The 21976-nt window shown below is 34.7% G+C and overlaps 4 protein-coding genes across 4 annotated transcripts in view; all 4 read right to left on the reverse strand.

The window, feature by feature from the left end:
• The window catches only part of nup93 (nucleoporin 93), a 29925-nt gene extending 22145 nt beyond the window's left edge, over window positions 1-7780 (reverse strand). The window contains exons 1-3 of the mRNA XM_028450660.1: window positions 7639-7780; window positions 5122-5304; window positions 3790-3907 (exon numbers count right to left, since the gene is read on the reverse strand). Coding sequence (XP_028306461.1) covers window positions 3790-3907; window positions 5122-5300 — 297 coding nt within the window. The 5' untranslated portion in view covers window positions 5301-5304; window positions 7639-7780. The remainder of the gene's footprint in view (window positions 1-3789; window positions 3908-5121; window positions 5305-7638) is intronic.
• Window positions 7781-10610: 2830 nt separating this feature from the next.
• Window positions 10611-11587, reverse strand: steep1 (STING1 ER exit protein 1). Its single transcript, XM_028450334.1, has one exon. The coding sequence runs from the start codon at window positions 11480-11482 to the stop codon at window positions 10805-10807; it is 678 nt and encodes a 225-aa protein (XP_028306135.1). The 5' UTR covers window positions 11483-11587; the 3' UTR covers window positions 10611-10804.
• A 1549-nt stretch (window positions 11588-13136) lies between these two features.
• Window positions 13137-14338, reverse strand: mt2 (metallothionein 2). The gene is made up of 3 exons (XM_028449589.1): window positions 14181-14338; window positions 14017-14082; window positions 13137-13327 (listed from the first exon to the last, which is right to left on the reverse strand). Exons 1-3 carry the CDS (start codon window positions 14203-14205, stop codon window positions 13236-13238), a joined length of 183 nt encoding a protein of 60 aa, XP_028305390.1. The 5' UTR covers window positions 14206-14338; the 3' UTR covers window positions 13137-13235.
• Window positions 14339-17320: 2982 nt separating this feature from the next.
• Window positions 17321-18815, reverse strand: anapc13 (anaphase promoting complex subunit 13). Its single transcript, XM_028450869.1, has 2 exons — window positions 18578-18815; window positions 17321-17719 (listed from the first exon to the last, which is right to left on the reverse strand). Exons 1-2 carry the CDS (start codon window positions 18674-18676, stop codon window positions 17594-17596), a joined length of 225 nt encoding a protein of 74 aa, XP_028306670.1. The 5' UTR covers window positions 18677-18815; the 3' UTR covers window positions 17321-17593.
• Window positions 18816-21976: the final 3161 nt, after the last annotated feature.

Raw genomic sequence — 21976 nt, forward strand, 5'->3', positions numbered from 1 at the left:
TAAATAAATTATATTTGATATTTAACCCTTATCACCTTTTTTTTTTTTTAAACTGTATTGAAACTGATATCATTGGTGGTCGACCAATGAAAATATTGGTCGACCACAAAGGCATCGACTAATTAGTCGACTAAACGACCAAAGTTGACAGTCCGAGTCTAGAGAATCAGCCGATATCAATCTGATACAAAACCAGCATGAATCAGGCATACTTTGATTACTTATTCTGTAGTGTGAGTTGTTATAAATGGCTTGATCAAAGGATATTACTCTACTCGGCAACAGTAGGAAAGACTGATCCGTTTCTTATTAACCAATGGGTTACACACATTTTATAACATAAGAATATTCTATAACTGAGTAAAACTTAATGAACATAAAAAAAATTACCTTAATAAATTTTTTTTTTAAAAACACTAGTTTACCTTAGACTGAAGCATACGCTACAGTTTAGTAGAATAAATAAATTAATTGAATTAAATTAATTAGAAGACTGAAAAATAACCACAATAAACCAAATAAAAAGACGTATCAGAGCACTTCTATTTGAGATTTTAGATGCAGACCCATATATTCTGATACTCGTGCTGATATTGGACCCAGGCCCAACATAAATATCAGATCAGGACACCCTTGGACAAAAGAACAAATAATAAAAAGATGCAAAGGTTTACCATCTACCAAATTATTACAACTTCAGATTTAAAGTGATACACACACTCAGTGTGTGGTCTAAATAAGCCTTAGTGCACCTTTTCCCCTAAGAAACTTGCAGCACAACAAGCAATTCATAAAGTAAGTCATTTCTTCATAATAAATGCAGTTAAAAATCACTCAATTTTATTGCAAAAACTACGAGAAATTGTGAAGTATTAAAGATATTGTGAGTCTTGACAATTTGTGATAAAGAAAAATGCTGGTGCAATGTAACAGTGAGCACAGCTTTGAATGGATAGGCACCACTGCCACTGCCTTGTACTATGTCCAGTCCTGTCCTAGAGCTTTGGAATGTTGGAAAATGGCTTATAAGCTTGTATCACATCTTTGCACACACAACCTGGCCAGCTGCTAATCAGTGAGGAATTGCATAAATTATGGAAAAAAATTAAAGTCTCATTGCAATTAACTTTTGTAAATTTTTTAAATCATAAAACTTGTTCTTCCTATCAAACCTTCTCAGTCAATGCGAAAGTCACTAACGCTAATCTGAAGCAAAAATATTTGTTAGAACAAATCTGGACAAACTATCTAATGGCCCAGTATTACAGGTCTAATGGGAAAAAAAACAAGTTGCTGAAATATATCTGAAGTAACTTGATAGTTGATATTATCTGCTTAGAGTTTGTGGCCAAATGATTTGGCAAAATGTTCACTTATGACTCAGTTATGACTAAGATTAATGACAATCAGATGACTGTCAAAGCTGATTTTCCTTTCAGTGTCTGCGGTTGATTTATTCAAAGTCATTTTCTCAACAAAAAAAGAAAAAAAAAAGAAGAAACTCCAGAAAAAATAGAAACATCTTAATGCATTTCCTATTTACCAATAAGGAGAAAAGACCTCAGAGCCAGAGGGAGAGTGAATGCCAGAAGCTAAGTGCTATTCCAGTCAGTCCGACCCACTCAGACCAGCAGGCATCCGGCTGGCCAGGAAGAATAAAAGAAATGTCGATTGAAGAGGAGTAACAGAGGTCCCGCTGTATGGCTATGGTGAAAAAACTGACACTAAATAAAGGCAGAAACGTTAACCGAGTGTGTTCTCTGGAGCTAATCAGAAGAGGGTTAGCTGAATTACTACCAAGGCTGATTAATATGTTGATCATAAATAAAAAATGTACCAGAAATTTTAAAAAACTATCCTTTTTAATACTAACTTTATGAAATCAATTGTAAGGAATAACAATTTACATTATATATTACTTTACAAACGGGGAGTTTTATTTTTCAACTTCTCACTCAAAAGCAGTTTTCTAACATTACAAATTATTATTTTTCAGTGCAAAAAAATAAATAAAAATTGCCAGAAGCATGTGTTTGGGCCATTAAAAATATTGCCCCATTTTTTTATGAAATACTTTCATGTCCTTCAAAAATATTGAAAATGCTTTCGAAATACATTTTTATTTCATTTAAAATACAGAAATGTGTTTTAATCATTAGTCTGTGCTGATGTAAATCCACTAAGGGGCCTTTATAAGTATAGGATGTGTGGCCCCTTTAACCTGCTGAGCAGCAGTGAGGCTGCCTCTGAGTGTGAACGAATGGAGCTGCAAGTAGACGAGTGAGGCTTCAACAGAGAGAGAGTTTACACTTTACAGTGTGAAAACAAGAGACAATAAAGGCACTATTTCCCTAAACATTGATCCAGTGATTTCACCGCTTCTACAACAGAGGAGCTGACCCTAAGTGTGCAGCTTCAGCCTGTGCAGGAAATGGGGAGTTTATGCTGGGCATTCAGACTATGATCAGAGGCAGAGAAAACAACATTACAATATGACTTACCGAACAAATTCAAACACAAAGTTTACCAATTTAAAATCTCTGAATCTGTTCTTTAAAGCATGGAGTTTTTTTCTTCATAACTTCAACTAACCAACGTGTAACTTTACAACCAATCACAGGCAGCATTTCTAGATTGTGATCGTCAAAGGTACTGAAATTGGAACCGAAAGAACGGGCATCTTTTGATATCTGATAGACGGCTATACATTACCTATTTAATCTCATTTTCATAGCTCTGTTATCAAAAGCAAAAGACAGTTTCACTAAATCTCATTGATAGCAAATCCGTGTATCATTCGTTCATTCGTTTTTCATTATGTAACAAAAACATGAAAAACAAAAACCACTAATTATCTGATATTTATTTCTAAAACCAAAATGAAAAAACAGAAAAGGTCTTGTTTTTCAAATTCAAGCTCTTTTGCTTCGGTACAGAAAATGAAAAACAAACACCTCTATCCATCTTCTCCATTACCGATTGGCCAAAGTACGTGACCCGGAAGTGTACTCTCATCCGGTATGTTGACACTTATTTACAGAAATGTTGAACTAAAATAGTGTCACTGTTCATAGGACACTTTATCAATTTATTGTCTTTCAGAGATATAAAATAAAAATAGTATTTTTTCACTTAATCTTATTTTTTCTTGTTATGTCATCGATTTTCGTAGATTGATTTCTGACCAATACATCGATAATTGCAATAGAGTCATATCGTGAGATAATCGTTATCATGAGCTTTGTATCACGTATCGTGAGGTACCCAGAGGTTCCCACCCCTACATTCTATCAATGCACAATACAAAATAAACTGCTCAGCAAAAAGCACCTAAATTCTCCATGCTTAAGCAACATACATGCAAGTCTGTGACAACCTAGTGAAACTAAATGTACCTGTGTTTATGAAAACTACATCTGCACTACAATTTTTGGTGAAATACAATTAGGCCTACTAACAACTTAGTTTAATAATTCATAATAATTAATCTATAGTGCATGGAACATTTTCAAATATAAAAGCAGTACAAAAAAAGCATTTTGTGTACTACGTAAAACAGCACATTTGGCCAAAGACTGAAGGCTATAAGAATTAATATAATGAGGTAAAATTTAATTCTAGCTTAGAGCAATTTTTCTAATCATTTAAAGTAGGACTGATTACTTGCAAACTCATTCTATCCCAGGAAACATCTGAGTTACAGGAATGAAGATGAATCAACGTGTGTGTGTGTGTGTGTGTGTGCGTGCAATGGGAACAGGCATTATCAGCAAGAACCGTATGTCATACCTGTATGTCAGTGTCTTTGACTGGCTCCAGTGGCTCGAATGTGGTGGCTGCACTTAGACTTTCCAACCTCTGAGAAATGTGGAAGATGTCCAAACCTCTGGAACCGAGCAGGATAGACCTGAGAGTGAAGAGACAAAGAAGTGGTGAGAATCAAAGTTACCAACACCTGTAGTTGTGCCAAACTACCACTAGAGAGCAGTATAGGGACAGCTCTTCAAAGAAGTCATAAGTAAACTTTGAGAGGAGATGCATTAATGTACGGAACCCCTAAAGGGACATAGGAAGAAAAAAAAAAATGTGTTTCTCATGTGCACTAGAATCTAACCTGTGCTCACGTGAAAGTATCTGGTGCTCATGACAAGGTATTTGGTGCACACTAGATATGAGGTAACATGAACCAGGCATGTGTAGCCCTGTGTTCTTGTGAATAAAATGGCATTACATGACTTAATTTTATTATATTTTAACTTTGTACTTCATTACAAGGACATAACTGCTTTGCTTGCTTACAGTCAGTGTTCTATTTTGTCAGAAAATATAAAGGAATTTAAAGTTAATAGGTATCATGCAGGCCTACCTTATCATCAGTTAGCTGGTTTATAGTCCTTGCAGGTATATTTCGCGTTTTCAGGAAAGTAAACAAATCCACCTCAGCTCCCGTGCTACCTCACAGGTACAGAGCCCAGCAAAATGAACAAAATGTCAAGAAAAGCACAAAAAGTAACAATTTTTTTTTTTTTTTTAAATACAAAAAAAGGTCTTCATAAAACACACAAACTTTCAACAAAGACACATTTAACTTTAACCACTTAAACACAAAAACGACTACAAAAACAACAACATATACAAAAGGACTTCAAAGACACACATAATTACACAAAATGACAGAAAAATACAAGAAAAGGCAACAAGAACAGAAAAAATTTAACAAAAACACACAAAAAAAAATTGCCATAATGACAAGAAAAATCAACCAAATGAATTAAAAAAACACACAAAATGTGTGTTTTCAAGTTTGTGTTGACGCTCAAGTTGGTCGTTATTCTAAAGGCTGACATAAATGTTGATAATGTGGCCCTCGGATCGGACTATCACGTTTTTGTGGCTCCCGCTGAGATAGAAGTTGCCCATCTCTGCCCTAAAGGTTTCCGGTGTGCACAGGAAGTTATCTGGATACTTTCTCGTGAGCACCGGTTAGTTTCTAGTGCGGTCGAGAAACAAATATTTGTACTTTTTCTTTCTACGTCCCTTTAGGGGCTCCGTACATTAGTGTAGAGAAATCAATCCTTTATATTTTTTACTACAACCAGACGTGTGGAAGGAATTACTCACGCTTTAACGTCAGCAGCATCCTGCGAGGTGCGGGTCAGGGTACGTGATCGAAGTCTCTCTCCCGCCTGTTGGATCTCCTGAAGGTTTCGCTCTACGTGAGGCAGCTCAGATACTGCGTCTGTCTCAGCAGCCAGCTGCTCTGCTTGTTGCAGCAGCTCCCCAAAACCCTCGGCATCCATGTCACTACACAGAAACACGGAGAAAATGCTTTCATAAGACTAAAGACAACAGTGTGGGATAAAGTTGGTGTAGCTTTTTATTTAGAGCCCGACAGATATGGGAATTTTAGGGCTGATGTATCTACTGATAACCAGTATATCAGTCGATAATATGACATAAGAACATTGATAATAGGATATATGCTGCACATGAACACAAAATTCTTACAATACCTAAAATATGATTTAACAAGAAAAGGTAAACGTGTGCAACCCTTTGCCAGAATACAATGTAAAAAAAATTATATTCAAAAATAAAGTTGCTCATATTACAAACACAACATGGATAAATGAAAAAAGGCTAAATGTAACTGTAAACAACGAACTAGTGCACTTCTCCCAGTGTTGGATAAAAAGATATGTAGCAACTTTAATATATATGCACTTGTTTTTTAAATGTTACTTACCTAATTACTTATGGAATTTATTCTGTTATTCAAAGTGTCAAACATCATGTGGTGCGACTGTCTGGTCATGACTGCTGTTTTGGAAAAATCTTTCAAATTACTCTAAATCTATTCAAATTTATTTTCTGCTTTATTTTAGTTATATTGTTGCAGCCTTGTATAAGATTTCAAAGTGTTTCTCTTTTTAATTCCTTCATAATATTCATGCAAACCTTGCCCTATAATATGCATATTATGAAAAATCATTTGACTTAAATACATTAGTCACATCTTATAGTACTACTGTAAATAAATGTAATCGACCAATGTCGATTAATCAGTGATAGCTAAAATAGTACCTTTCTCTATTGACAAACTCAGAACTTTGTGTAAAATTTAAAAAATTAAATCATGTAACTATTTAATTAGAAAGACAGCATGCTTGTATGTCATGAGGTAAGACAGAGGCGTTTTATGGAAGTTATGTTTGCACTATGTTGTGTTTTTTAATGGAGGCTTGATTTGGTTTAAGTTGGCAGGTTAAAAAAAAAAAAAAACATGATTAAAAATTCTTATTAAGCTATTTGGAGCAGTTTTTTTTTTTTTTTTTAAATCAACAACTAAATGGACAAATATCATCAATGTCCAAAACACTAAAGGACTGTCAGATATCAAATGAATTCAGCACTGTTTTCTCACTTCTCTGTGTTAAGAAGGTGTTGTGTGTTTTTGTTTTTTTGGTGTGTGACAATTTAAAAAATAAAAAAATAAAATTACAACAAAGGCAAATAAAGAATTTGAATAGACAAAGCTCAGTCATTGGTATTTTTATGGCATAATTACAATAAATTAAAATCCCAATATTTGGACTAAACTCCCTGAAACACAAACGTCCATTGTCCATTAATTGTGAGAACATTTCGGTATTCCATGTTGAACTAAACACTGTATTTATTGGACATGTCCGAGAGCACAACAAAACAAACAAACATCAACAGTGACACCTGACGCGCGCACATGGAGAGCTGTAATCATGCTAACAGGAACACTGAGCAGGTGAAGATGATTAAAGCTGATCACGTTTTCTCGGAGCAACGCTGCGCTACACGAAACACGGACGGAGCTTTACAGACACAGCAAAGTTAATCTGTAGTTGGCAGTCAGTGATGATATGCGTTGTTTTAGAGGGTGTTTGTGGTGGTTAAAGATGAGTTTAATGCAGCCAGGACAGGAGGAGGGAGGGCGGTGCACCTAATAAGCGGTCCCCAGAAACATTTCCCCATAAAAAAAACGTTCTTTGCAACACGGTGACGGCGTTTCATGCCGATTTTGTCCATTTCCGCGTTTAAACGTTTTTATTGGTCGATTCCGTGATTCCGTCCGCGATTCCGTTAACGCGGATTTTATAGGGACCTACGAACGTAACATTAGCATGATGCTAGTGCTAAGTTATTATTGTTGGTGCTTTCACTTTGTCTTCAACGACACAACTTTAGAGCATTAATGTTCCCTGCTGTACCAGAAACCATACGTATCAGATGTTACAACACGCCCTTTATTAGAATATTATTGAGACATTAGTCAAATTGAAGAAAACAGGGGTAATGGTTTTATTGGTGTGCATTTTAGATGGTGACCAACTTGCACTACATGGTTTCAAGTGTATACTACGTTTAGTGTTGCTTAGATTATTATCATAGACTATTAATATTAAACAATAAAATAAAACTACAGTCAGCAAAGTCATATTTTTTAAGCAACCAGCGACCGTGTAAGGACGCCCGTCACCAATTACTACGGTTACCAGATAAATGAGTACACTCTCCAGCTAAGCCGCTAACACTTTCCCACATGCTGTCAGTCTAAAACATTATAGTTCTCTCCTCATACGTGAAAAATAAATCATATCATACCTGTTATGTGAATCAACTTGAACACCGGTTTTTGTGATATTCCTTTAACGGTTTGATGAATTAGAAAAAATAATTTTCACAATTTAAGTCCGCCTGAAAAGTCTCATATCATTTGACCCGGTACTTTTCTTCTCATGTGTGATTGGTTGAGACGCAGGATGTAGCGGAAGTCATTCTTTTTCGCTATTTTAATTAAAGTAAAAACTAACAGGAACAGAAACTACCGCCACCTATTGGAATTATGATTCTCTACAGTTATTTTACAATAAAATCAATCCACGTGTAACTTATGGAGGTAGATTTGTGTCTTTATTATTCAATCAAAAAAAAAAAAAAAACTTTTCAATTAAAAGACATTTTTAATTAAAGAAAAAATGTTCAAATGCAATTATTTGGGTCTCAAGTATTGTTTTTTGCATTTCAACACCTTTTTTCTTTCAAAAATATTTTTACCGATATTTTTGATTGAAGTAAACTTTTTTTGATTGTTTTTTGTTTTGTTTTTTTTGATTGAAGTGATTTTTTGTTTGATTGACAAGTTTTCTTTTCTTTTCTTTTTTTTTTTCTAAATGAAAAGTTTTCTCTTTTTTTGATTGCATAGTAAAGACAAATCTATGGAAATCCGTTTCCTCCACTGAAAAAAAAATACAAAAATAAAAAAATCACCAAGGAAAGTCATAATTATGAGAAAGAAAGTCACAATCATGAGATAGAAAGTCACAATTATGAGATAGAAAGTCATAAGTATGAGTTACTGTAGTCATAATTATGAGTTACTGTAGTCATAATTATGAGTTAGTAAAGTAATAATTATGAGATAGAAACATTTTTGGTACATCCACCCATGGTACTGACCAGAAGTCTCCATTTGTTCTTCAATAAACCATGCTACTTCAGCCACATCAATTTTACCTTTTCAATGCCGGAGCCTCTTTTTGCTTAGTATCCTTTCAAATGTGTGTTTACTCAGCACAACTCCATGTTAATTTGCAAACAAACAAAGTATTTAATCATTTATTAGTCTTATCAGCCATCTCTCAGCGTCAGCTACTCACATGTGAGCTGCTGTAAATGTGTTAAAGTATCTCATAATTATGACTTTTTATCTCGGAATTATTCATTTCTACCTCATAATTATAGAAAGCAATTATGAGATAAAAAAGTGATTTTGTTTCTATCTCCTAATTATTCTTCTCTATCTCATAATTATAGAAAGTAATTATGAGATAAAAAGTAATTATGTTTCTATCTCTTAATTACAACTTTACTAACTAATAATTGACTTTCTATCTCATAATTATGACTTCACTAACTCATAATTCGGACTTTCTATCTCATATTTATGAGTTTTTTCTCATAATTATGACTGTCTATCTCATAATTATGACTTTCCGTGTTTTTTTGTGGCGGAAACGGGCTTCCACACAAATCTACCTTTATAGTAACTAAGCTTTAAACCTGAACTGAACAATCTAACATGTATGGTTCACCATAAATAACATCCTACCCTCTTTTTTTAATCAATAGCATTCTTTATATATCCATCACACATACTCTCTCACAGGTTCAAGCAAACAACCCTGCATTTCCTTACTATTCCACAACTCACAAACACTGTTAACATCTCTTTATGTCTATGTTGCCAGTATTCATTGGTACTCTTGTATAGATTTTACACTGCTATTTAATATTTTTACACTATTCTTATTTCATGTTACTAAATTTCACTATCGTTAATACATTTTTGTTATATATGTTTGCACAATGACAATATAGACCATGCACGTCAAACTGTTGCTCTTTAGAGCATCCAATGTGGTCTGCGGAAAGTACAAATTATTAATGAGAAAACAATATCCATTATGTAAATTAACAAATAATTCAGTGGGAGATTTCTCAGTCCCTCCAAAGTCGTAAATTAAATAAAACGCCACAATAATTTTTAATCTTAAAGATTAAGAAGAAAATTACCAAATTGTGTAAAAAACCTGCAATTTCTTTCAAAGAACCCCTAAAAAATGTGGCTAAACTACACAAAAATTGGTCAGGAAAATCAAGGAATTTTAAAAAGAAGATACTGCAGACATTTATTGCTTAGATATTGTTGGTGCTTTACAAAATGACAAAGTGCACACTGGGCACCCTAGGGTACAATGTTGAAATTACTCATTTTTTCTACCCAAAATCTGCATCCCACTGGAGATGAAATTACTCAGTGAAAACTGGTTTGACACCTCTGATATAAATTCATTTTATTTAGTGTAAACCAGTTGTTCTCAAACTTTTTTGACTGTAGTGCCCCCTTTCTTCTATTTCTTAGTCCAAGTACCCCCTTTGACTGACTGCAACATTTTGCCTTAAAAAAATTACAATCTACACAGCATAATTATGGAATGAATGAGTGATAACACATTTTAATGAGTCTCATTTTGTAAATAAATGGAAAGAAACAGTATTTAGTGCAGTGGTTTACAACCTTTTTTGGATGGTGAAGAATTTCTGGTGACCCCAAAGACATGTTTCAAGAATTATTATTTTTTTTAATCATGTTTGAGTTCAGATATATATACTGCATTTTAGTTGGACTAGATTTAAATTTCACAAAGTGAAAATATAGAAATATTTAAGATTGTTGTAATTTTTGTTTTGAAAAAAAAAAAAAACAATTAAAATTGTAATTATCTACAGTATTTTAATTTTTCAGAGATTTCAGGTGACCCTATTTATACTCCAGGTGACCAACACATGGGGTCTCTACACCAAGGTTGAAACACACTAATTTAGTGGCTCCTGAATAGAGTTCTTTCTAGTTTTTATCATTTCCGGTCATCTTACACCTGACGTGGGACCAAGACTGACATTTTATTTGTTAATTTCTCTCTCTCAAGTACCCCTGTAGTGCCATCACGTAACCTTAGGGGTACACATACCCCCATTTGAGAAACTTGGTGCAAACAAATGGATGACAGATCTATTGTTAAAAAACATATCAAACGTGTTTATTTTCCCATATATAAGTACAAATGAACTTATAAAATGTCCAAACATTTCAGAGAAAAAATAAAGAGTCTAAGCAGAGTCCAGGTGAAGTCCCTCGTGTCCTGTGTGAGGTCCACAGACCAACAGTCAGTGTGTCAGTATTCCTCAGTGACTGACCAATGCTGCTCTATTTGAACTGGTTATCAATGAGTGTTCCCTTCATCTTGGCCTTCTTGGCCTCCAGCTCTGCCAGCTCCTGTAACCTCCTCTTACTCATGCCCTTCCTCTCCAGCTGCTTCTCGATCACTTTGGCGTTCTGTGCGTACGAGTCTGCGATCTCCCGGGCTTCGATCTCCTCCTCCTCCTCGTCGATGGTGGACACGGTGACGGAGCTGAACTTTCCCATGTCTTTGGTTCGCTTGGTCATCATCACCCGCACCTTCTTGGGAGCCTCCGGCTGCTTCTGGCTATACACGCTGGTGTTGCCGAAGCCCTGGCCGAACTTAACCACGGCCCCGTCCACCACGAAGGTGGCCGTGCAGTTCTTCTGCTGGTGATGGTAGAAGAGCCGCAGGCCGCATTTCCCACATTTCTTACGGTACTGCCGCTCGATGCCCTCGGCTCGTTTGATGTACGCGCACTCGTCGTCCTCCACGTTGCAGAACTTGTGTGCGTGTTTGGCCCCGTCGATGACACGCGCTTTGTCCCGGGGCCTCATAGGCAGCTTCTCCAGCTGACAGTCCAGGACCAGGACCATCTGTCCGCACAGGCAGTAGTAAACATGCAGAGGCTTCTCTCCGTCATCGTACTCCTCTCTGTCTCTGGTGTCCGAGCACACCACGCTTCTGGACACCACCTTAGGCATGTTAGGACGAGTGAAACACCACTAAAACGAGCCTCTTTCAGCTACTATACAAGTGCGCAACAACAACGATGTACTTCCGGTGTGCGTCACTACACCCATCCGGGCCGAAATGTGCTCCGCCTTGTGAAAATAGTTCCGCATTGGATTGATGGCAAAATAAATAATTACTGAAGTAAATGATACATTATTATTAATAATAATAATTATAATAATAATAAATAGATAAATACTGGATACTTGAGTCGCTTTACTCATAATAGCAATTGGTAAAATATCTGGATGCTCCCCACTCAGTTTTTAATCACTAATAAGATTAAGGAGGTGTCTTACAAAATCATACATAAATCTTATCCAGCTAACCATTACATGCCAAAATTCAAAAATTGCATTAATACTAACTGCTCCTTCTGTAACTCACATGCAGAAACAGTTGTTCATCTCTTGTTGTATTTTATACTGGGAAAATGTTGTCTTTGGTTTTCATAATTTTTCTTAAAAAACAAAAAAACAAAAAAAAAAAAAAAAAGACATTTTACCATTTGCTGTCAGAATATTTGACCTCTGTAAAATGTATAACCTGTTTGTATGATGTGGATGACCCATGGTGTTGAGATATATTCTGTTTTATGTATATTATTTGTACAGTGCTGTTGCATTTAAGTAATACAAAAAAACAAATACAGTATATGGCTCTTAATCAAACAAGCAAAAGCACACATGCAGCCCTCTGTATTTGCAGTATTTATATTAACATAATTTCCTCAAAGCTGATGTGCTAGAATCAGAAAAAAGACATGTAATCATGCAAAGCCTACTTTAATAATCCTTAACACAAACAATAATTAATACATTATATATAAAAGTTAAGCCCACACCCAAAACTAAACAGCTTGAGCAGTATTTACTAGAGCAAGAAAGGACTGCAGTAAATCCCCACTAAATCTTGTCCTTAATTTAGTCTAATAGCTGAGGGGGTGGAAACAGTTCCTATAACACTCCTTATGTTTGCAATGTGCAGTGTTACTTTAATCACATAAAGCACTTTGAATTGCACAATATAACTGGCCTTGTCTCAAGGGGACAGTGTTTACTTCCTACCATTTCCAGATTTCTATAACAGGAAATGTTAGAGGTTTGAGTTGAAAGTCACACCAGCATCATGTCCATATTATACTCTTACATCCAGTAAGGGCAGGAGAGTTAGACCACAGCAAATCAAGCACAGCTGGATTTCAGGATTATATGTCAGACTTCTAGAAAGTCAAACATTTTATTTTTTTTTTTTTAAGACTTGAAGTCAGCTTTTAAATTATAATGGATCCACCACATGACATTAACAAAGGTCATAGAGCATTTATAGGATCATTTTAGAGCTTTGCATTTGACCTTCAGGTCATTAAAGTGAACAAAGCAGCTTTTCTGCACATTTATTGCACTTTTGAAGTATTACACTAAATTATTTAGTCCAAAAGGGCTGAATTGTTTCAAGGGTTAAAATGCAGTCTTGACACTTAGAAAAAAAAAAAACCGCTGTAGCAACCGAGCGAGACTAACAATGTAGACAAAGCTCGGTGGCACACCTCATTTATAGCAAAACATTAACCCTGCCACATTCTTGATAGATCTTTAAGATAGATAAGCCCCACAAAAACCATAGAGTGTTATATACACATTTATTTTTAATATTTCAAATCACATAACATTTTCACTGGTATCCATCTGGAAAACGAGGAGGGTTGCTGATGCATTATCCTCACTGACAGCAGCTGGTGTCACACGTCTTCCCTTTGCAGACGCAGCCAGAGGCACATTTGCTGCAGCCAGATGGGCAACATGGGCAGCAACCTGCAGAGGACAGAACAATTTAAAGTCAGATCACTGTCATAGTCTTCTAGAGGTAGAAAAACAGGCAAGTTAAACTTCAGCTGCCATCCACAATATTTTATTAGATGTGTAATTGAGCAAACTGTTCAATGATTTGATGAATTTACCAAAAAAAAAAAAGTCTCCGGTAGTTATGAGTTTTTATTGTGCAGATAAATTTATTGAGCAGACAATTTTGGAAGAGAAAAGACTACAGCCACACTAATCCTTTAAATAAATAAATTATATATAAAAACACAGAACCAGTTAACATGCAAAATGAAACCATTTTGCAGTTAAAATATGCAGGCTTGCGGATATTAAAGCCAAATTATCTCACATTAATTTAAGGAGTGTCTCCTAGTACGTAATAGTATCTGTATAACTGCATTTTATCCGTACAAAGATAAATTGCCGGCCAGTGAGGAGTTAGTTTAGGTCACGCACCTATCACGTGACCTAAACTGGCCAATGGGGGGCGTTGCGTAGGGATGGAACGCCAGTATACGGATATGTGTTACGTATGGATAGCCACTGCCGTAATTAAACTACATTCACAGCATCAACTTAAATTAATATTTTCAAAGGGCTAAGTTGGTTTGTATTGCCTGTTCTGGGTTAATTTCACTACTGCGAAAGGAACCAATTTGTGGTGAAAAGGACAGACTCACTCTTCTTGCAGCTCTTGCAGGAGCAGTTGGTGCAGGTGCAGGATCCTCCACATTTGCAGGTTCCAGCTGAAACACATTAAAGCATCCACGAGGCTCATGAGCTTCCAGCAGCCAGTCACACATAAACTCTCCATCTAAAAGAAGTGGGGAACGAGGATACTCACTCTTCGAGCACTCGCAGGGGTCCATGTCTGAGTTTTCAGGGTTTCTTTTCCTTGTCCGGAGATGCAGTGGGCTTCGTAGTGAGCAGTGAGCTTGTTGTGATGGTGAAGCGGAGGAGGCGGAGCTTTTATAGCGCGCGGACACGACAGCCGAGTGCAAAAGAACGTGAGTCACGAGCACGTAGGAACGTAATACAAAGAGGTTTGTGCACACGAGCAGGTCAAAGAAAAAGCAGTGTGTTGTTGTGGTGTGTTCACGGACAGGATACTGATGGAAAGGTGGTTATGCAAGACCCTGTTTGTTCCCCAGAGGGAGAAAACTAAACCTGGGACAATTACAGATTATCACGATAGAATAAATCTTTAGAAATGGAAGCACACTGCAACAAAAGGTCACACAACGTGAGCCTCAAAGTGCTGGATCCACAGACCAGGAGGGACTGCCCATTATCAAATATATATATATATATATATATATATATATATATATATATATATATATTAGCCTATATTTTCTGTATTGATAATAAAATAAAATTTTAATAAACCTATCAATAGGATACAATATAATAAATAAATTGAGCTTTGATTGTCATATGAAAAATGTATAGTATTCTAAGTTATATTTATTGTTTACATTCTTTTTCCTAATCTTTAGATTCAATTTCTATGCCTTGGCTTGATTTTCTTTATATATTGTTTTTCCTCTCATATTAAAATGTTTTAAATGAAGATGTGGGTGGATTAAGGTCGACAACAAGTCTTTTCAAGAGGGACCGGTGAGGAACATAACACCACAACACAGTAATTTTTAATTCATTTATTTATTTCGAGCTGCTAGGCAATAAAACAAGCACAAAAAGGTTGTACAAAAAAAAAAAAAAAAAAAGATAGAGAGAGAGGGAAATACATTCTGTGCAAATCAAGTTTGTATTTGGCTCATGAAACAAAATACAATAAAAACAAAACAAAAACAACTATATAGTTATAAAAGACAAATAGAATAAAACTACAGGACACTGACAATTCAATGGCACTGTTAAAACTATAGTAAAATACAAAACAGGAAAATACTTCTGATATTTACTTACTTTAAAAATATATATAATTTTACAATTACTGAATTGTTTGTCCATGAAGCATCTTTCACATAAATAAAATCAAGCACTCACAATAAATATTCAAGGTAGTGTATTATAATTATAAAATGGAGATGGAATAACATCACAACATAGATAGGTAGAGATGTAGATAGATAGATAGATAGATAGATAGATAGATAGATAGATAGATAGATAGATAGATAGATAGATAGATAGATGGACTAAGAAATAGAAACTCAGATATTAGAATAAATATGATAAATTATATAATATATGAAAAAATATCCTGTCGTTACAGCAGCAGTATATCAATATAGTATATTATATTATAATATTCTGAAATAAAAGGCGAAAAAAGTGAAAGTAAATGTAAAGCAAAAATATCGTGTGTGTGTGTGTTTGTGTGTGTGTGTGTGCGTGTGTGTGCGTGTGCGTGTGCGTGTGTGTGTGTGTGTGGTTCTGCACCCGGGCTGCTCTCTCTTCTGCTTCTGAGGAAACGCACGTAGTTATTGCTGCGTTTACGTACCGTGCGCTTTCGGAAATGCCATGTGTAAAAAACGGGTCGTGTGCACAAGAAGCGCTAAAAGATGCTTTGTGCCGTGGTTTACAAATGTATCATCTTTTAAACAAATATGTGCAAAACTGAAATGGAAACTATGTTTAAAGTAAGATGGCAGAACACAGAGAAATGAAGGAATTTCTCCCCTATTCTTTTGAAGTCAGAACTCTTCATGAACCGTCCGTAACACATTGTATAATATCCCATTCCTTAGGTGTGTACAAAGAGTCCCTGCTAAAATATGCTGTGGAGCGAAATTGTTTTAATTTACATTTTGTTTCACATTTTCTACACTTCATACAACTCATTGCGAAAGAGAACTGAAGATACCTTTGTCCTCTTTGCGCTCGGCACTAATTACAGTCTTCCTCATGGAAGCTTCCACACGAGCTGAGTCATTCCAGGACGTGACTAACGTCAACCTATCACGTGACTAACAAGCCACTGCAATATAAAGACAATCAAAAGTTAATAAATAGCATTAATTTGTACGTTTAATGAATGAAATAATATTTCAAGAAAGTCTGTTAACTTGAAAAATACAGTAATTAGTTAGGTTGGTCATTGTAAATTTAAACCAAAACGCAAGCTTGTTTATTGAAAATGTATGTTTTTTTTATTTTTTTAATTTGGGTATAAACACCATGATTACAGATCATTTTTATAGCCGATGGGAGAAATTTGGCTTTTTTTTTTTTTTTTTCAAACTGGAACACCACATTTTGCAACAGTATTTTGAAATATAACCTTTTAAAATAAAAGCTGTTTAAATCTTAGCACACATTATTCAATGTTATAGATGCAGGCTGTTTATATTTTGGGTATTTTAGACATTGTTGTACGTTCACACACTGCAACACAGTAAATGGGCATAGAAGATAAATGAAATAATGAATAAAGTTTGCTATATGTTCATATCAACTCTCGTCAGTGGGCCTAAACGGATGAACCCATTTACTATCCAAGGAGGTCTGGTAAATTAAAAAAAAAAAAAAAGAAAATACACACACACACACACAAGTAACTTAATTATGAATAACATTTCAGAATTGGAGTGTAGGTATAATCAATTTGATGGTTACTTTTGTTAATTGATAAAAATGAAACATCTTTACTTTGTTTAGTTCTCTTTTCTACTGAGCAGAAAAACAATTTCCTGGTCTCCATAAATTAATGAAAATCAACGAGCAGATTTTGGCAGAGCAAAGGGAATAAATCAGGGCTTAAATTTACACCTTTGGATGCAATCTTCATAATCATCATTGAAGTTTTAAATAACTATTTCCAGTATTATTATATAACCTATAACAGGGTGATTTACAACCTAAGATAACATGTTTATTCTTCTTTAATTTAATATCCATTTTGGAAATGTATCATATCACTACGGTTAGAAATTAAATCCATCTTCTGCCACCTATCTGTGGTCGGGGCAGAATTCTTAGCAGAAATGAAAATAAAATGACAAAATTATGAAGGAGGAAATTTATGATGATATTTGTTTTTCTTTGTACAATATGTGTTGTCAAAAGAAAGCATAAATAGTGGGATATAAGAAAATTCATACACACACACACACATCAGTCAAGAAACATCACGTCATTTTACTAAATTGATTCATATTTGCTGGCAAGATAAAACATACTATTGATCAATGATCATCAACAACACAGAAAAGAGGCTTCCAATTTCACATGTCTGGTGCCGTGACAGTGGAGGTATGTAACAATTGGTTCAGAAATTCTCCCAGTCTTTCAGCTTCCAGAACTCGGTGTGTTTTCGTGCAGACTCTGCAGGGCTAAGTCTGTCCATTTCATCTCCTGTTCTTTCACAGACTCAGTGGATCCTCCGTTGTCCTGCTCAGCCTCAGGCAGCTCACTCTGAAAAGAAAATAGGGACATGATTAGATTTCATTCAAAAGGTAGATTTGACACAAAATCTACCATGTGAATGGGAATTTGTGTATCCCAGTGTTTGTGTTATTGATCCGGATGAACTTGGGTAATTAAGGAACCAAAATGACATAACTGAGTCAAATTTCATGAAGATCGGTCAATTACGAACCCAGACGTGATTTTTTTTTTTAAATTTCAGCAATGTTGATAGATTGGAATTTTTAGATTTTTGAAACATATCCAAAATCAGTATATTGTTCTGGATCCCCTTTAATTTTCAATTGAATCTTCCCTGGTGTAAGCCAAGTAAAAGTATATTTAACGTAATCCTGCTTACAGACAAAAAAAATAAATAAACAACGGTCAAAATATTACCTCATTGGCAAAAGTTATACATAAGATTTAACCGCATGATATTTCATAAAATGGGCATTATCGGGCAAGGTTTGTATGAATATTATGATGGCAATGAAAATAAAAATGCTTTGAAATCGTATACAGGACTATAATATAACTAAAATAGGGCAGCAAATACATTTGAATAGATTTAGAGTAATTTTAAATATTTTTTTTTTATCAAAAGAGCAGTCATGATCTGACAGTCGCAGCACATGATATTTTGACACTTCAATTAACAGAATAAATTAAATTAAAATAATTTTTTTTAATTATATACTGTTACTATATATTTGGTATAATTTAGTTTTTTACTAAAATAAATTAGTTGGACAGAATATTTAGGTATGACGTCACTGACCCATATATCCTTGTATGTATTTCAAACCTCTATTTGTACGTCCATCAGAATGCAATGCAGTATGTATGAAGGAGTCGAGGATTTACCAGAGGAATGGTGACATCCTCGTAGGGAAGTCTGTCCTCCCTCCAGGCGTCGTCAGTGAGGTCCAGGACTCTTCCGTCCCGTTGGATTTCACTGTCCATTTTCTCAGTTAACCTCTGCTCCAACAAAAAAAAAAAAAAAAAAACCCAGCGAACGCCCGAAATGGAGTTAGTTAAAGTTTGTTTACGTGTTTGGCCAGGGCACGACTTCAAGCGTTATGTTTAGACGCGGGATAATGACGTCACCAGCCAACGCATGATCATGACGCCAAAACCTACACGTGACTAAAGCACAAACTTAAAAAGATAAAATTTGTTGAGTAGATTTTATTTACAATTATTTTTATTTCTAAATTTTCTGTAGCTTTAACTGTATGTTATTGTTTTTTGTTATTTTTTATTTAATGTTTTTGTCAACTGAAACGTCGACCATCTAGTTGCTACATTAAAACAAACGATAAAATACGATTAAGTGCTTTTTTTTGTTTGTTCTGTTTTGTTTTTTAATCAAAGCATGAATTAAAAAATACGACAAAAATGAAGCGGTATTTTGCAGGATCGGTATTTTACGTGTTTACTTGTCTCCATGGCAACAAAACTTGTCCCGCGGTGCACCCATAAGAGAGCTGTTTTTCCCGGATTTCTGGCATTTAAAGGTAATTATTTCGATAATACTGAAAAGGAACTATACCTACCTTTTATATAAAAGTTCGTAAGGGGATTACAAAAAACTGCTATTGTTCTATTTGGCTCAGGGCATGCGTAGATCTTATCTATGTGAATTGCCATATATTGAATCTTACCTTCATATTCAATATAATCATTATGCTGCTAATTTATCAGAAATATCATATCCACTGTCTCCATATATATATATATAGATTATAATCATCTAAAATGTTTTCTATTTTTATTTAAACTAGCTCTTAACACCTAAATCAAAACCATATTTCTAAATTTCATGTGCACTAGTCAGTGTCAAAGCTAGACAGCAAGTTCAGTAAAAACAGATAAAGGTGGAGGCACATTCTTACATTTAAAATTCAAGTTTAGTTACCATTTGCTCTGGTTTTTCTGCCTCACCTTTGTATTTTAACCTCAAACCAGAGGAAAGTTGTTTAATTTGAGATATAACTAAACATTTTACAGGTGCCTCGCCCTCGAAGATGTCACTTACTCTAGAGGAGGATGCAGAAAACGCCCAACCATGCGTAAACCCTGGAAACCCAGTGTTTTCCTGCATGAAGAAAGCACCAGTTGTAAGGGTGATGACAGCTGGAGGAACAAGGAGCATGAATGTCCTCTACAAGACCACGTCCAGTGACTACGGCCTATACCCAGCACCAATAGAAGGCTCCAAAGGCTCTTTTTATCCAAAAACACAAAGATTTTCAGATGGCTTGAGAAAGAGCGGGATGTATTGTGACAACTCTTTTAATACAGGCCTGGACCGGAGCCGAGTGTATGACTGTCCCAATTTACAACACACCCTCTAATTATATATCCTACATACAGAAATTTCTGTTTATTCTGACATTGTGATTTAATTATAATATCATTCTATCACTGAAAGATTTAAATGATTAAAAAAATGATGTATAGACAACAACAATGTTTTTTGAGTCATTTCAATTATCCACATTCTAGGGCATGTTTCTAAATGTGTAAATTCCTATTCACAGCAACATGTATTACCTTATTGCCCTGATCATGAGAATTTTGGCTTGGTGTTATCGTGTATCAGTAAACATTATTTGTGTACTTATTCTATGCTTTATGCATATAAACATTGTATTGGCTGGTAAACGACAACATTATCATTTCTTCTCTTAAACTAAAATGTTTATCAAGCCCAAATACAACTCAGGAACAATCAGTTTACCTACTTAGGTGCTTTAATACCAATACATACAAAAAGGAACATTTTAAGTCACAATATCAGTAACCTTGTTATCAATATCAAAGTTTTTTACCCGATAAATGTAGTGGGATTTTTATTTTTTTTAAATCAAACATGCTATATTGCGAGTGCAATAGTTTCAGCAATTGTTGGCGATTGTTGTGCTAACCAGGGATTTAGGAAGATATTGTGTTTATTACTTCCGAAACATATCTGTGGAAAAAAACATACAAAGAGTAATAATATATAACAATATATTGATAAAGTATAATACATAAAAAGTTAAAAAATACATTTAAAAAGTTACTTCAGTTATATTTAATATGAAATGCTCAATATATAGACTAACAAGCAAATTATTAAACCCATCCACAAAATTAAAACAACGAACGCATTATTATTATTATCTGTACTATACAACTGCAACTACAATGGTGTTATTGCTAGCACTTCACAGAGTTTTGCATCATCTTTTGATTGCGTGGATTTTCACCAGTGAACGTGGATTTCCTTTCCCCCAATCCAAAAATGTGAATGGTAGGTTATATTGAAATTGGGGTACGCTTGCACACATAATCTTTATGACCCTAATTTTATCCCATATGTGTGCATCCTATCTGGGTCTTGAAGGTGATGTTATGTGGAATAGCATGAAGAGGTTGAATAAATAATTCTATAACCCAGGTAAGACACGGGCTGTATTATAAAGTGCTACCACAAAAAGCATTATTCCTCTACGACTGATGGAGAAAATATCATCCTTCAGTAGGATTTTTAAGGGCTTATGTGCATAGCTGTTTTTAGGGATTAGTGTGGTGTGCAAGCAAACATTATGGGGTTAGGGGTGTCCTGATAAAACTTTTTCACTTCCAATTCAATATGGGTGTTGGCCGTATCAATTAGGGGGAGAGATTTTTCTCAAAAAATCCAGAAATATATTCACAATTTTCACTTTTTTTTTTTTTTTTTTTTTTTAATTTTTACGTGTATTTCAGATCCACAAATGACACAATATCAGTGCTAATCATACATACTTTTATTACTTATCTTTTGGTTTGGAATGTTAGAAAAGACTTGATGAAGTGATATTTGCTCAAACAGAAAACAATAGTCAACAACAGGAGGTATGAGGAAAAACTGGCTCAATTATTGTTATTATTATTAAGCATGGGTTACATACATAAATTCAAACACAAGAATTTTTACAATAAAATGAATAAATACAAATTAAAAGACCCTGAAATAAAACCTAAATATATCCAATAAAAACAATTTTTAAATGCAGGCAGATATAATCCAATACTCGTTTTCTTTTTTTTTTTTTCTGGTATCGGACTGATATCCGATATCAAATATCGTATTGGGACAACTTTAATTAATGGTATCATTTTACCCCACAAAACCTATCAATTTAAGATAACAAAACATGTACGTTTCATAATATATTTATGATTGAAAAAGTTTTTTTTTTTTGTGTAAAGGACAGATTATTCTTAAAAGTA

Source organism: Gouania willdenowi, chromosome 6, assembly GCF_900634775.1.
Source record: "Gouania willdenowi chromosome 6, fGouWil2.1, whole genome shotgun sequence".
Taxonomy (NCBI): Eukaryota; Metazoa; Chordata; class Actinopteri; order Blenniiformes; family Gobiesocidae; genus Gouania; species Gouania willdenowi.